The 16460-nt window shown below is 40.6% G+C and overlaps 1 protein-coding gene across 3 annotated transcripts; it reads right to left on the bottom strand.

Moving 5' to 3' along the window:
- Nucleotides 1–305: 305 nt before the first annotated feature.
- PPP2R3C (protein phosphatase 2 regulatory subunit B''gamma) lies at nucleotides 306–16447 on the bottom strand. 3 transcript variants are annotated; one of them, XM_082316782.1, is made up of 13 exons: nucleotides 16358–16447; nucleotides 15439–15566; nucleotides 14195–14299; nucleotides 13463–13575; nucleotides 12561–12658; nucleotides 9612–9682; nucleotides 8744–8876; nucleotides 7533–7588; nucleotides 7384–7459; nucleotides 6589–6725; nucleotides 4772–4909; nucleotides 1414–1473; nucleotides 306–692 (listed from the first exon to the last, which is right to left on the bottom strand). In XM_082316782.1, exons 1-13 carry the CDS (start codon nucleotides 16404–16406, stop codon nucleotides 504–506), a joined length of 1353 nt encoding a protein of 450 aa, XP_082172908.1. In that variant the 5' UTR covers nucleotides 16407–16447; the 3' UTR covers nucleotides 306–503. The 3 variants fall into 3 exon arrangements, with proteins under 3 accessions (XP_082172908.1, XP_082172909.1, XP_082172910.1); XM_082316783.1 differs by lacking the exon at nucleotides 16358–16447 and adding an exon at nucleotides 15807–16210; XM_082316784.1 differs by lacking the exon at nucleotides 4772–4909.
- Between the last annotated feature and the right edge of the window lie 13 nt (nucleotides 16448–16460).

Below are 16460 nucleotides of genomic sequence, written 5' to 3'. Positions count from 1 at the left end.
TTAGAAACTTAAAAGCTGGACACATATAGAAGAAAAAGGCCTAAACTCTTTACCTCTCACTGAAGACTTTTGCCTTTACAACAGAATGCTCAACTGTGCTATCATTAGAGGAAGCCATACGGAATGCAGCGGCAGGCTTGGGATGGCTGAGTGCATACAGGCCAGGGCTGAAGATTACCCTGAAAGTAAGGATGTGGTTCGGGGTAATTCACATTTAGAATAGGGTACTCAAATAAGAATAGGGCTTGGTACACAGGGAAAAAGTCCAAAAATATTTATTAAAAAAAGAAGAAGATAATTTTTACCTCTTAAACAACACTTGCTTTTTTGGTTTCAGAAATTAGTTCTGCGATTTGTGTCTGTACCACATTTTATATTATATGGGAGGGCAAGGGGGGAAGGGGAGGGAAGTAAAATGGAAGAGGCATTGATTCACATAATGAATGTTTCCAGCGTCCAACAGTTGAGATATCTCTATGGATACAGTCTGCTCCTGTTCAAAGTCACGTATCATCAACATCAGCAGTGTTGTCATTATCACTTGCCACAAGGACCTCTCTGTTCTCGTATGTCCAGAACCCATTCAGATCAATTAGAATGCTGGTAACAGTGTCTCCTTGACTGCTATTGATTAAGTCTTGAAGGGAGATTTTGTAAGGATCTTTAGGCTTCACCATATCAAAGATTTCATCCTATGAAAGAAAAAAGTCAAAATTGAGGGAAAAAATCCCACACATTAATGAGCAGAATAATGGCTACTTTATACCATATACAGAATGATCTTTGCGTAACTAGTGCCACCCACACTGATTAAAAAAAAAAAAAAAAAAAAAGCTGTTAAATCCCAAACCATTTAAGATACAAAGCACAGTAATTAGCTACAGATAGTAGCAGTGTGCTCAGCTCCTGCATCTCAAATAAGAATTTGCTTTTCTGGGAAGGGTTTGGCCTCAAAGTGGCAACATGAAACTCGGTTCGCTTGTATGAGCTAAGTTTTAGAGAAGCTCTTGTACTTTTTAAGTACTAAAACTGCTAAATGTAAAGTAGGCAGTAATAAAGAGTTTTATAGACAGGATTTTTTTAGTCACCAGTCTGCCCCCCACTGCCCCTCACCCCAGGATGATCCTGAACCATAAAACAGACGTACCAAATATTTCAAGTGTAAAGCACAGCAACATGTATTTAAAGGTACTTTGTCTATTCATAAGCAAACTACTAGAACAGTTGCATACCAGATTTCTTACAGAGCAATTGCTGAATAGAAAGACATTTTCAAACCTATGAGTAGGACAAGTGAGATCATCTCTACTGCCCTGCAAGTAAATATACAACAACCTAGAAACTACGATATAAAGGAAATTATGAAATGCTTATTCCAATATTTCATGTAGTACTCTATTCAGTAAAACTAACCTTGACATCCTGAAAAGAGACTGGTTCTTGTCCATGGATTTTCATTTGTTCCTGAATAGCCTAGGAAAAAAAAAAGAAAAGTTAGGAATAGGCAGTGCAGTGTTATACTGACACTGTATGGAACTTTTTGAGTGCTTCTGCATCTTAAGCTGTATTGCCCTGTAACAAAGCATTCATAGTACAGCTTGCAATCAATTCTCTTCCACAAGTGAGGAAGGGGTGAGTTAAGGCATAATCAATGATTCACATCTCTAGGTTCACAGTTCTTAATCAATATGATAAGAATCCGACTTTCATTATGACCGGTGTTTGAGCACTCTGTAAATGGGATATGCAGACACTTGAGTATTATCACTCAACACTCAAAGCTGAAGACAGTAATACACTCAAACCAGAAGGTTCAGTTTTCTGACAAAGTGTGAAATACAGCCTAGGGAAAGAGAGAAGGGAAAAGACCAACCAGCAGACAGACAAACCAGTGTGGCTACTCACACTCTCAACTACTTTGAAGATGGAACCTGTATTCTGGCTGATCAAATAATAATGTGAGGGAGACGATGTGTTTGTCTATTTGAGCATTTGCCCATGCATGGAAGGGTTCTCCCGGTTCATGCCCTAAGTGGGCATTTCTTGTTTTGCGCAAAATAGTATTCCCTACTATTAGTTCTTTTAATGTGGTACTCTTTAAACAGCTGCATCACCAAACCTCTGCCTGCAAACAACAACTATGAACAAAACTGTTTCACTGGCACAAGTTGCATAGCCTTGTCAGCACAGCTGTACCAGCATAGCCTCTGTAGGTGCAGACCTGCCCACATTCACACTAGCAGAAAAGCCATTATTCACAGAGTCAAAAGGAACTGTTCTGATTTCAAGGAAAACTTTGAACATTGCATTTTCCAAAATTTTAAGGGAGGGACACATTTTGGAGTATGATCAAGCAACTGCTGTAGTCGAGGAATCTTTTCAGTAACTAAGCCATAGAGTAAGTATGTAACTGGAGACACCCACAAAAATAGCTATGCAACAGTAGCTTACGCAGAATTACCTTGTTAAATTGCTTTCATATTGGAATCACTTATCTACTATGACAACACTACAATTCATGTTTTTCTAAAATGTAAAACTGTAAATTAACACCCTTGATTAAAATCAGAGACAGTCGATGTGGCCCCTGGCCTCCCTGAATCCTACGGCCACATGAAAAGAAGCGGAGAAAGTGGTGGGAATGGTGAGCTGTAGAAGCAGGGAGAGAAGACGAATCGTTGTTTAGCTTCTCTAGGATCTTTAGTATTGCCACACCCTGGCCCGACAGTTGCCCACCAAGCGTACAACACAGCTACAACTTACTAAACAAAGTTCATGATGAAGTTGAAAAGGCACATGAAAAAACCCTGCCTGCACCTGCAGCAGAACGACGCCGTGCAGCAGCACGCTCTAGGGGCCAGCTGGCCAGAAGCAGCTCGGCAGGGAAGGTGCTGGACGCCTCGGCGCGCAAAAAGTTGACCAAGAATCTGCAGGGTGCCCTTGTAGTGATGAAGGCAGATAAATACTGGGCTGCATTAGTACAAGCATAGCTGGCAGGTTCAGGGAGGTGATTATTCCTCCTGACTCAACATTTGGACACAGTACTCCAGATGCAGCCTCGCGGCTTTGGGCTCCCCTTTATGAGACACTGACAAACCAGTGGGAACCTGCTAAAGGGCGATCAGGATGCTTGCGGGGCTAAAGCACGGCACAGCTGAGAGGAGAGGCTTGAGATGGGGATTAATTCACCTGGTGAATAGAAGGCTGGGGTGGTGAGGGAAATCTAATTACTATCTTCGACTACCTAGCAGGTGGCTAGAGACACCACAGCGAGACTCTTCTTGGAGACACACAGTGCAAAGGCAAGAGGCAGCAGACACTGACTGCAGCAAGAGGCATTCCAATTAGACAACGATGGGGGAAAGCATGAGGGGAGAAAAGTCTTCTCAGTCAGGGTAGTCAGACATTGGAAACACATCATTGCCCAAAGAGGGTGTAGAGTCTCCCTCCCTGGAGATACCCAAAACTCGCCTGGACAAGGCCCTGAGCAACTCGCCCTAACGATGAAGCTGGCCCGGCTCCAAGCAGACAGTGGGAGCAGGTGACCTTCAAAGGTCCATTACACCCTAAATTATTTGACGGTTCCAAGGCACTAAAAGAAAAAAGTAGTTGTGGGGTTTTATGGGGGTTTCTTTTGTTTGTTTGTTTTTTTAAAAAAAACCCTTCCTTTTTAGAAAAGGTCTTCCAGATAAGAAGTCTTATTTTTACAAAATGGTATGGTTGTAGTCACTATCAAAGTTCATGTTCAACTGGAGACTTATTACAAGATAGAAATAACATGGATATAAGATTATGCTTTGAGCAGGCCTGATTGCTTTGCTTAATGAGCTGAATGAAGTATGCACCTTGTTCATCATACTTCGAGCACACGGCTAAGTACAATGCCATTGTTTATTTTTACAGTTACAATACAAAGATCCACACAAAGAAAATTGAAGTGCTTGTCCCTGTGTCTGAATAGTTATCACTGAGGGGATCCTGTACATGAAAAAAGCATCACACTCATAACTCAGCCTAAACCATCCACAACAAAAATACTATTTTACTGCATGACATTTCCCTTCCCAAGATACCTCATGTATCTATTAAAAAACCAAAACAACAGAACATCCACACCCCGCCCCCCCCCCAACCCAAACCACCACAAGCCAGAAGAAAAGCAAAAAAACCATTCTCACACAAACCACAATTTGGAGTAAGACTTCACAAGCCTTAGGTTAATTTTAACAGCAACTAAAAAAATTTAAGCTTATTTTAAATATATTCTGGGAGCAACAGATAAAAATACAGAATATGAGAAGTGCAAGGAGCTTTTTGCAATCAATATACTGAATAAAAAAATCCCACAGCTGTACAGGCCCATCACTGCATTTCATTATTTTCATTGCTTCTACCATATTTTAGGATTACAGTGGAAATTAAAACCATGGGCAATAACCAATTAGAACCATCATAGGATACTTTAATGGGTAATCATTAGGCAATTTTAGGACAACTCCAATTAAAAAAAAAAAAAAGAAAGAACATATTTTTCCTAAATGAAATCAAAACAGTTGATTTCAACTGCAAATAAAATGTTGAAAATACCTTTTGAATTCTTTCCAGGTTTTGGAATATTTTTTTTAATATTTTAAATCTTCTTAGAAGTAGTTACTAGCCTCCCAGTGGGTACTGGTAATTTAAAGTGATTTCCTGCAGATCTGCATGCAGAAGCACACAGGCTGTAACACTATAAACAGAGAAAATGGCCTACCTCTATAAAGAGACTTACCCTAAAGAAATAATTAAGGGAAAAGACATTCAGGTATCCTTTGTTCTCTATATCAAGCAGTTTGAAAATATATTGCAGAGCTGCAGGCTCCTTTCTGTTTTCTAATGCAAGCACAAAGTCCAGGTAGGTTTTATAGTCCTAAAAGTAGATACAATCATGTTTATTACAGTCGTCTTTCTAAATTGATTTTGCAAGCAGGAACTTTATAATTGGCAGCTATTTCATTGTAGGGGATCAGTCTATTTTCTGAAAAAGACAATGTGAAATAGAAAATGGCTGCTACCACCAACGTGAACAGAAAAGTTAGTTTTTAATGACTGCTGACGATAGGAAATCCTACCATTTATAGAGGTAAAATTGGATTCCAAGCACAAATCCAAATTAAACATGCTATATATACTTTTAAAGAATGTTTAATACATCTTAAGACTGCTGAACATACCCAACTAGTGAAGAAAAGCCATATAAAAGGTTTCCGTTACCACAAATTAAACATCCAGTGGCAGTAAGCCTACCATTACCAAACGGTGAAATATATGGCCAATTAAAGTATATAATCCTTAGACCAGAGTAGGTAGTTTGGCAAATCATGTGGTAGAAGCATTACTAGACATCACAAATACATATCACATTTTTCTTTTTCATTAGTACTGATTCTTGGTTTCCCAATCAAGATACAGTTGCGACAAGGACAAAAATCCTTCAGTCCTATGTATATAATAACCCTGTCTACCTTAAACACCAGCGAGTTGTGCTGCCATTCAGAGGCAGCTTGACAGGCTGGAAAAATGGGCTGTCAGGAGCCTCATCAAGCTCAACAGAGGGAATGCAAAGTCCTGCATTTGGGGAGGAATAACCCCACGCACCAGTACATGCTGGGGGCTGACTCGTCAGAAAGCAGCTTTGCGCAGACGGACCTGCGAGTCCTGATGGGCAACAAAGTTCAACACTTGCCAGCAACTTGTCCTGGCAGCAAAGGCTGCTGACAGCATCCTGAGCTGCATTAGGAAGAGCTTTGCTGGCAAGCTGAGGAAGGTAATCCTTGTCCTCTCCTCAGCACTGGTTAGACCACATCTGAGCGCTGGGTCATGTTCTGGTCTCCACCGTACGAGAGAGATGGACCTATCGCAGCAAGTCCAGCAAAGGGCAACTAAGAGGATCCCTCCTGACCTCAACGATTCTGTGATTCTACAAAAAACTGCTAAGGTGGCAGAAGAACTGCATAGTGAATTTGTAATTTATCACTTTTAGAGTTGAGTCACCTAAATGCAGACAACAACCATAGCAATACATGAAGTAAAGCTTTCAAAATAGAGATACAAGTTTTTATTTTAACTCTAATTTAGTTAGACTTCCCTTTTTCCACAGCTATGGAAAGCTTACAACAAAAAACACTGTTGTCTTCATGAAGAAGTGGACAGGTTAGCTAACTTGCATGAGTCTCAAGCGTGCCACTTGTCTTTAGTTCTCTTTAAAGAATTACAGGTAACTAAGAAGCATTGCTACATTTATACATTTTTTCAACATGAACTTTATGTTATTCAATCTACAAGAAGCTTTACCCTAGGCTGTCTGGATTTTGTATCACCTCTGCTTTTCAAAACAAGCAACTTGTCTTTAAGCCACACTGCGATCACCTTGCTGTTAAGAAAATTAATTTTCTAATCTGCTGCATGGTCACTTGCGTGCACAGTGATAAACAAAAGTTACTTTACCTCAAGCTACTCCTCATTTTAAAGATACTGATTATGAGACATTTCCTGTCTCAATAAGCCAAAGCTTTTACATTGTGAACAAAGTGAAAAATATGTGATTACCATTTCACCATCATATGTTAAGCATTCCTGAAAGACACGATCCAAAAATATGTTGGTCAGAGTCCCTGTTCCATATCGGGACAGTTCTTCTTTGCTGAGCATGCCATTGTGATCTTTATCGAGGTTTAAGTACTGGCCTAGGGAGGAGATATAGAGGGCAAAACATAGTATACCTGTATTAGCAAAGAACTGTTTCAACAGAGAAAGAAAATATAGCACTTTTTAAACATTTGTTCAATTTTCATCATAAAGTTAATGCAGTTAAGTGGGAATATGCTAGATCCACAATAATATTCATAGAGCATCAAAAATGAGCACAGAACATGGGGGCAGGGGAAGCGGGATTCCCATAACAAAGTGTTAATAGCTCTACTCTAAAGTAATGGCTCAAAAGTAAAGGCTGTGTATACGAAGAAAGGAGTAGAAGTCTAAGAGAGTCTTATTTTAAACCGATCTGCTGTAAGCATGAAAAAAAGAGCTAAAGGTGATGCAAAAGCACGAATAGAACAGTCAAAAGAGAAGGTTACAGAGGAATCTTGTACCTTGTGCAAAAAGCACAAAATGACAGAGGATAAAACCGTGGTAAAGAGCAACAGTGGAGAACTGAAACTGCAAAGAAAGTCAGGAAGATACACTGAAAGGATGGCTACAGGAGTTGAAAAGACAAGTTATCAGGAGGATTTAAAGAGACAAAAACAGAGGAAAAATAACACTAAGAATGTGACTAAGTCATACAAGGCAGAGAGGAGAGGAAAATAAAAAAGGAAAAAAAAGTTCACATATAAAGGAACCTACCATAAACTCTTAATGCAGAAGGAGCAGAAAACCAATTTGTTTCCTGACTTTCTTTAGAAAGTTCTTCATCCCTTAACTAAGTGAAACATAAAGTTAGAATTCAGAAAGAGTAAATTAAAATACAATAGTATATGCTACAAGATCTTTACCTCCAGTAAGTCATCCAGGAAGCTGCAAGCTAAAATATCCTGTATCTTTATCTTCCCTGCAGCAAGAAAAGGAAGGCACATTTTAAAAGTCGCCCAGCCAACATATCCATTTGACTGTTCTCATTTAGGTGGTTCTAAAAGAAGTATTCTGAGCAGAAAAGAAAATGTTTAAAAAACCAAAACCCAACAAACCCAACTTCTAACATTAAGGATAAGGCTGCAATTTAAGAGATAAAATAAAAATAGCTTTTAAAATGACTGACTAAAGCTAGCCTGATATTGACAGGAGTTATCCTGAAGCCTTATAAGCCAGAAAACTAAATAAAAAATGTGAGTGTTCAACATCAACTCAAAATGTAAAATAAAAAATGCAAAGAAAGCATGCTTAAACCAGTTGTTGGAATAATAGAGTCTCTTAAGTGATGTGATATTTTTACATCTTCAGAAACTACAGATGTGACACAAAGCTAAGGTGGCAGAGTGAACTTCTGCTGGTGTAGCTTTGACTGGTGCACAGACACTGCACAAAGAGCTGGGCAAAATAATGGCTTTTTAACTTCACACACACCCTCTTTACATGTTTGTAATTACCTCTGCCAGAGGCTACTGCCCACACAACACTGATGTCTTCAAGTGGCACAGCTAGATCTTGAAAACACATGCAGTTTGTGACTTAAATCAAAGGCATAAGAAAAAGCAACCTGTTGTCCAAGGGAGCCACATCTGTAATAAGGATTAGCAGCCATAACTGCAAACCTTTTCTAATGAGTTTACATGGTGCACACAAATTTAATTGCAGGAGAAGCACATCACAATAAGCATTCTTGAGCATCTCCTCAGCTCTGTGGATGTTCTGCCAAGCAGTTCTGTTGTTACTTGCTGTGTTTTCTATTCACCCTAAACACTTATAAAATTAGCTACTGCTAATGATGCATTATGATGAAACAATATCTTATTTGTCAGTTTGTATGAAATAACTCTATAGTACAACAACTGATGGGTATATCATAGAAATTCATTAGCTATAGAAGTAGATTAGTAGACCCATGTAAAGACTCATGGTCTTCAGTGGAGATTAGTCTTCAAACACAAGATTCCTGAACAAAAGCCTACAAAGACAACTACATGTTACTTTGAAAACACAAGTAGCTTCGGTGGAAACGTTTTAAAATACTCCCACATATTTAGAATTTTGAAAATAATGGACCTACCTGTTCTGAGAGGATCCAGAAAGAAGAAGAACTTTCTAACTGCTGTGCAGACATAGAAGGAGTAAAAAGATTTTTCTAAACCATCCAGTTGTGGCAAAGTTGGGATGAGTTCCAAAATATAGTTTTCTAAATCCTGCAGAATTAAGAAAGAAAACAAGCTTTAAACACTACTATTGTTGCATGTTTGCTATATTCCACTCTGGCTTTCAGGTATATTTTGTTAAAAATACAATCCTGCAACAATGCAGGAAAGAGCATGAAAGCAGGCAAAAAAGCTTCTGTCTCTGTGCAAGAAATCCTAGGTCATATACATGCACGTGTGATGCCATGACTAAAATGGTTTACAAATAAAGCAGAATGTTAACAAAGAAGATGATATTTATATGTAAATATAAATGCATTCAACTGTACCTTTTTCAAATATCAGTGCATAACTCCTAATTGGCTTATCCTATTGCTGAATATTCTTTTAATAGATCTTTTTTAAGTAGAGTGGTAACTAGAACTTTCTTATTTATTTTATAATATTAACTCCTGTTACAAGAGGAGAATAATTCATTGAGGCCCACTCTAGCCATCCTTTTTTGTGATTTCTACTGTATCCTACTAAATCTAGTACAGTGATAATGACATGAAACCTTGATATATACAATCTTTTTCAGAGAATTACCCATATGTTAAAAAGGCTAGCAGTGCTCTCACCACCAAATCTCTAGAATATAGATTGCTATTTAACCAAACGTGCCCACCACAAATCTAGATTACGATATAAGCTTTTATGAGATAAGACTGGAAGAAAATTGGAGCCTTTCTGATGCTCTGTTGTTTGAGTAAAGACAGACGTTAAATTAACCAAGAATTTACTTACTGATTCTCTGAGGTAGCCCTGTCCTGCCACATCGTATAAACTGAGACCTATTCTTGTCTGATGAAGCCATACTGTAAAACAGAACACAGAATTATAATGCAAGAAACCTAGGGGGTTTTTGAGGCCTCACCAAAATTTGAAGTTATTCTAAAGGCCACAAGGCACTGCAGGATGTCAAGTGCCTCTCTCTATTTCCCATTTTTCTGAGATTTAAGCAAAGCCATGATATGTACCAGCCCTGCTTAGAGACGCCGTTTCAGTCTCTAAGGTGGTAAGAGTCACTGGCGATACATGGTCTGCTGTGGCCAAGACTGCCTTATAATAACTAGATGTGAGAAACGGCTGAGCAGACACCACATTTCATCCGGTACATGGAATCACATGGATTCGTTCTCTCTTGCTGACCTAGAGATATGTGTAACAGTGCATTTTCACTGCATTAAAAACAGCTGTACAATGTCATATACAAATTGCTTGTCAGATTGCTCCAGCCCCTTGTGCAGCACGAGACACTGCAGCTACAGCCAGAGGTCCTGCGCTCGCTTCTGAGTTACAACAAAAGAATTAGAATAGCACAAGCATCTATTTTTTGCAATGAGAAGGTGGACTAATCAGGCAATCTACAGGACAATGTGCTTGAGGCCATTGTTAAAGCACAGTAACAGAGATGGAGTACAGATTAGGCATAAAAACTATTCTTCACACACTCCACATTAAATTTAACTTTTTATGAAGAAACGTTTTATGAAGAAACAGTTTAAAAGTCCCTCTTATGAAATACAAGCTGTGCTTCATACCAACATTCATCTCTTTGAGGTAAGTGTTTGTCAAGGTGGACCAAGTATCACTCAGAGATGACAGAGGTTATACAGTGAGGCTGTTTCTTTGCTGGCTGAAGTTTAAAGGCAAGTGCATCACACACCCTGAAGTGATTTGAGACACTTTTACTAGGCTTGACTTGTTTGGGCAGAGCCGACAGACTCAACCACCTTTCCTCCTGAAAGGGAAGCGTTACTGGAGGCAGATGGTGCTTTGGGAAATGCTTCACCATTAATCAGTTATTAACTTCACCATTCTCTCGTCCCCTCCCAAAAGGGCTGCGTAGATCATTAAGAAAGAGGAAGAAAGTCTGGAATCCATGGACTGTAGGAAATCCTCCAGCTGGAGGCAGGAAGGAGAAAGACAGAATGCTACATGTTCAGCACAAGTATGTGAATACATGCAGCTATTCCTAAAACTTTAACAAGCATATAAAAGAAAAACCCCAAAAGCTCATTAATGAGTTCAGCTGGTTAGAGCAAACCATTGCACACCCAAGGCACAGCAATTTAAGATGTTTTAAGCTCAGTGTGATACGGCCTCTTCCCCACCGCAGCACCACTCTGGAGGCTGACTGCTCCGCTGCATGAGCTTCAGCAGCAAGAAGGGGAAAGGCGGGACTGCACTGCTCCAACTTGGGTCAGCTCAGGCAGCTGCAGAGTAACTCCCTTCATCATCTGTTACCTTCCTCTCCTTTCAGTGCCACGCTAAAGGACATCTAGCAGTAAATACAGGTGTAAATCACTAATTCCAATCTAAAGTATTAACTGAGAGTTCCTACAGGAATTTAAGTCTTTTCTTCCTTTAATACCTGGCCTGGTCTTTAGCCCTCATAAGGAATGCTGTATGACAGACAATAGAAATTATCTCAGCTACTGCACAGACATGCTACTGGGCTAACTTTATTAGGCAATTCCAATGCTGTAAGCTAGCAAAACCAAGGATGCTTATTCAACTGACCCAAGAGGGACTTGCAACCAAACACTGCAATGGGACCTTATGTTGGCCAGAGTCTGAAAATCAAATCTGATTGAGACGGGACATACCAAAAGGCTTCCTGTCTCTAAATTTGGTGGGGTTTTTTGTTTTTGTTTGTTTGTTTGCGTGTTTTGTTTGTTTGTTTGGGGTTTTTTGTTTTGGTTTGGTTTTTTTGTTTGCCCCCCCCTATTTTTTTTTTTTTTTTTTTAGAAAAAAGGTATCACCATAAATACACAAGACTTAAAACTTCTGCGTGAAACAAATGAAATAAATGAAATAAAGAGCTCTGAAAGAATCTCTATTGTGTCCAACCTGGGTAGGCCTTTTTGAAAAGCACAAAATTTTCACAGACTTCTTCACAAGTCTCTTATCCTGCAGCTTTTGGGTTTGCTGTTTGTTGCAAATGGGCCTATTACTCCTTTCTTGCATATTCTGCACATCTACTCACCAGGTTTCCTGCTCAACACACCTCTCATCCCTTGCACCACAAGATTTTATGTTAAACAAGCTGAGCTGCTCTGGGGAAGGGTGCCATTCTGCCCTCCTGAAGGCTCTACCAGACCTAAGAACACAGTAGCCAGGGGACAAGGCAATGAGGCAACCTTCCTTTCTGCTAGCCAGCCTTATCTTTTTAAACAAGATCTAATACAGATTAAAAAAAAAAAAAAATTGCATATTTCAGGCCAAGTGGTTATTTATAATAAAAAATAGCTGAAAATACGGTAAGGCTATAGTGACAAGCACAAGAACATATTGACATATTTGACATGCACAGTTAGAAAACATAGATAACACCACTCTGTAGAAGGAAAACCAGCAAAACTATGTGCTGGACAGTCTGATCACAGTGGTTAGGATCACACTCGCCACATAACTTTATTGTTTTGCTCTTCACAGTACTACCTGAATAAAGGAAATCAGAATGACAATATATCTTACAAACAGATCAAGGACATCTCTGGCTGAGAGGTGAGGTGGATTTCAGAGGTAGGGTGAACTCCCACCTCCTAGTAACTGGAAAAAAATCCCAAGCCTCCAGGAAAACAGCATTAGCAATCAAGGGCTAGATCTCACTGCTGCTGAAGAGAATGGCAAGTAATTAATAAAGCTTAAAATAGCCTTGACAATAACACAGAAGAAGCATCAACTAACCTTTTCGCATGACATAATTGAAAAACTGCATGATAGATATCCTCCCATAAGGATCATTATGGAGCAATTTAGCGAAGATCTTAGCTGTGAAGAACTGCCTGTAAAACATAAAAGCTACTTCTATGCATCTGATTACACTGGACTGACAGATCCAGTTACAGTATCCAAAACTTACAGACACTTTAAAATACTGTTTTAACAACACAGAATGTGTTCTGTATATTCAAAGATGTTAATTTGCTACGCTACACCCATCAAGTGGAATCCTACCAAGTAATAATGGTAAACTCAATAAAAAGCAGCTGCCTTTGCTGCTCATGGGACTCTTCAGTGATGTGGGAGCTTTGAGAGCTTTCATTCAATTTAATTTCTCTTTAGTACAATGTATTTGGTAGCTTCCAGTCTTCTACAATGATATGCACATAAAAGGAACTGCCAGTACTGACAACTAATCTGCCTCTGCCCAAAACTCAATCACAAAGCTATGTGCACAACAACAGTCTCCAACAGGAGCATAAAGAAGGGATGTTCACTGTATGCTGTACACAAAACATCTGGTAGGAAATTTTCCATCAGAAGATATTAGGGAAGGTTGGGCAATATCACTGGAGACACGATTTCTTCTTCAAATACAAAATGTGCTGTTTACTGGCCACTAACATCATAAAAATGCTCATGCTGATAAGAATTCCTTCTTCAAAAGGATGCAGTACCTCTGTGGCAGACATCTCTATCTGAAGTTCCCGCAGACACGTAGGGCAATACACCTTTGCAAGGATGCAAAGCAACTAGTTCATCAATAACTACATGGACATGATTTTATCTCACCATTAAACTGTCTCTATCTATTTTACCACTTAGGTTTAGCCAAAGTAAGCATATACAAGAGAAGACAGCCTTACTTGCATTTAGGTCCAGCTTTTTCACCAACTTTCAAGAAGTTCTCATAGTTGATCATTGCTTCTTCCCCAATCATTGGTGATGTCTGATGTTTGTCCAGTAGAAACCACAGATTCTTAAAAGGCATTTATATTTGGTTAAGAAGATATCTCTCTCGAGATGTCAATGTGCTTAAGACAGAGCACCTAAGAAATGCAGCAAAAATGTGGTTTTTGCTGCAAGGTTATCCCAGTTAATCAGCACACATCATCAGTTCAGCCAGAACAGCAAGCGATACTTCCACTGCTCTAAACTGGTGTTAAAGACACACACACAGTCACACACACGTTCTCTCTCACTCACTAGGATTTCTAGGGTCACATCCCTTTTGTCTTTGCACTGCAGTAAACTCAGCGATCCTTGGGGTGATACGGAAAAATCATCTCAGTGATACGGAAACAGAACTTATTTCTTCTTCTGGGGCCACTAGGGAAATTGTTGGAATGTGCTGGAAAACCAGAAGCCACTGATTCAGTCCTCATATACCTCATAACGAGGAAGCTTTACACTGACACTACCAGCCCAAGACTATGCAGCACTTCAGCGTTAGCCAGTATTTCACAACCAGCCAACGTGCCCAACTACAAAGCAGCTTACCACAAGGTTCTGTGGACAGACAGGAGATAATCAAACTCTGCAGAAAGAGGAAGTCTTGTCAGAAGCCATTACGAAACATACGGAAAATATTTTCTTACCTGCAGCTCTTCATTATCCAACAGTTCTCTACTTTTTCTTTGCAGAAAGACTGCTCTAGATTCTTCTCTTAATTTCTGGAGCAAGACTTCATCTTCAGCTGGTAGCTAGAAATGTTGTGGCATTTTAATTTGCTGTACAGTGGTACCATTCAAAAACCACACATCTAGCAAGTACTCCTAGGTAGTCCTGAGTCACACACTCTGATGAAGCTGTTTACTTGACAGAAAATAATGACCTGTCTACCAGCATGCTGTATGGTACCTGCTTCTTCTACAGGGATATCACTTACATACTGTCTCAAACTATTTCAATATTGAAATATTTATTCAAAGCAGGACATCTTTAACATGAGAGACAGAGACCTACCTCATACCCAATAACCCACCCAGTAAGTGCTTTCCCACAGTTGCAAGATAGGAGGGCTCACACATAAAAGACATTTACTACTGTGTTTTTCCTCAGGAGAGAGCAGCACTTTCTATTTTGTGGTAGGCCTGACTCTCAAAAGTGTGAATGTCTACTAGACTTGTTTTGACCAACAAAACAGATGGAAGAACACTTAGTATGAAAGTTCTACTGACGTTTACATGCAAAACTGCACAGCACTACCAGAACTTGGACGGTTGCATATGTATTCATCACCTGAAACACAGGTACTTGAGAACTTAATTGGCAGAAACTCATGATCCTAAGGAATGTGGGACCATGTGAGGTTAGACAGCAGCTGACTGGTCAAGCGGACAAGTGCCAGCAACATCAAGCTGTCGAACTTTGCTCCCGTATTCCCCCATCCCAATCTGATTCATCTCACACATGAGCTGCCGGACCAAGCATTTCTGCTGGATGACGCAAGTAACAGACCTATCTTTAGTGTGCAAGAGCAATGACCCATCATTTTCATGAAGCAGCATCCCATCGTGTCTAAACAGAAAGATACTATTTATAACACTAGTATGTCAAAATTCAGTTAAAACGGGAAGTTTCTCTGAAAGAGGACTTCCTATCTTTAGTAAACAGCCAAGCCTTCTACCTGATTAGCAAACTATTTAATGACCTTTGATGAGATGCTTAGTAATTATTTGAAACTGCTGAAATTCACAATTGTACAAAACAAAAAACTATGTTTAGCCATCCACATCATTCAGATTTCAAGCTACTTAAGCTTCTGAAGCTGAAGTGTCCCTCTGAATAAGCACAACACAGAATACCCTCTTGTTGAAGTTCACTGGGATACCTCACTTACCCGGTAATAAAATCGTGGTATGTTCGTATATGATGTATTGCCACTTTTTCTTTCTCCTTTCCATTCCATGTAATATTTTGTGAACAATTCCATTTCTTCATCTTTTAGCTCTTGTTCACTCTTTTTGGCTGATTAACACAGAAAAGAATTTTCCTGTTGTACTCCAGAGGTCTAATGTAACAAGGAGCTTGAAGAAAGGAGTTTATGCTGAGGCTTATGCAGCTATGCTGGTTAGTAACACAAATATTAGGTGGAAATGAATGGAGCACAGGCCGATTATGTAAATTATATAACCGATGCATTGAATACATCACATATATATTCTATTTGAGTATCTACAAAGCACCTCTTTTGGTAACTGCACGCACCTGGCTCTCTGCAGGGTACGCGACTGTCACAGAAACATGGTTATGGCTGACAAAGCAGCAGCATTCTTGTTCTACGGCGGTAGCACTGTTTAAGATAGCGCTCACTGCAAGAAGCAGCAGCACAAAATCACCCTTCACTCTGTAACATCAAGGCTGTCATTACAGCCCGCACAAGCTCTCTGTGGCTCGCTTGGGAACAGAGTCACCAGCCAAAGCTGCCAGAGGGGCACGCACCGCGGACAAGCCAGCCTCCGCAGCCCCAACGCCCACACGGCCCCGCCCCTGCCGTCACCGCCCCTCAAAGGCGGCTGTCCGTCTCTCCGCGGGACGGCTGCGAGGCCTGTCAGGCCCGCGGCAGCCCGCGCACGGGGCACTACAGCAACACCGGGCACGCCGACGCTCGCCCCGCCCCCCCGGTCACTGCGGGCGCCGGCGGCCGCGCCCCCGCCCCCCCCCGGGGGCACCTTCCCTTCCCTTCCCTTCCCTTCCCTTCCCTTCCCTTCCCTTCCCTTCCCTTCCCTTCCCGTCCCCGCCGGCCCCGGGGCACTCACGGGCGCGGCGGGCGGCCAGGCGGCCCCGCAGGCTCCGTTTCCAGTCCATGGCCCCCGCCGCGCCCGCCCCGCGCGCCCGGCCGCACGTGATCGCTGCCGCTGC

This window comes from Platalea leucorodia (genome assembly GCF_965183815.1).
Source record: "Platalea leucorodia genome assembly, chromosome: 7".
Classification (NCBI taxonomy): domain Eukaryota; kingdom Metazoa; phylum Chordata; class Aves; order Pelecaniformes; family Threskiornithidae; genus Platalea; species Platalea leucorodia.
Note: the sequence above shows the minus strand (reverse complement) of the source record. Positions and strands in the feature narration are given on the sequence as shown.

Excerpts from the sequence above, each read along its gene's own strand:
- PPP2R3C (XM_082316782.1), bottom strand. The coding sequence starts at position 16,406 with ATGGACTGGAAACGGAGCCTGCGGGGCCGCCTGGCCGCCCGCCGCGCC. Across the intron at positions 9,683-12,560 it reads CAATTATGTCATGCGAAAAG|TATGGCTTCATCAGACAAGA; the intron begins GTTAGTTGATGC and ends TCTGTTTTACAG. Across the intron at positions 7,460-7,532 it reads TCCTGGATGACTTACTGGAG|TTAAGGGATGAAGAACTTTC; the intron begins GTAAAGATCTTG and ends TGTTTCACTTAG.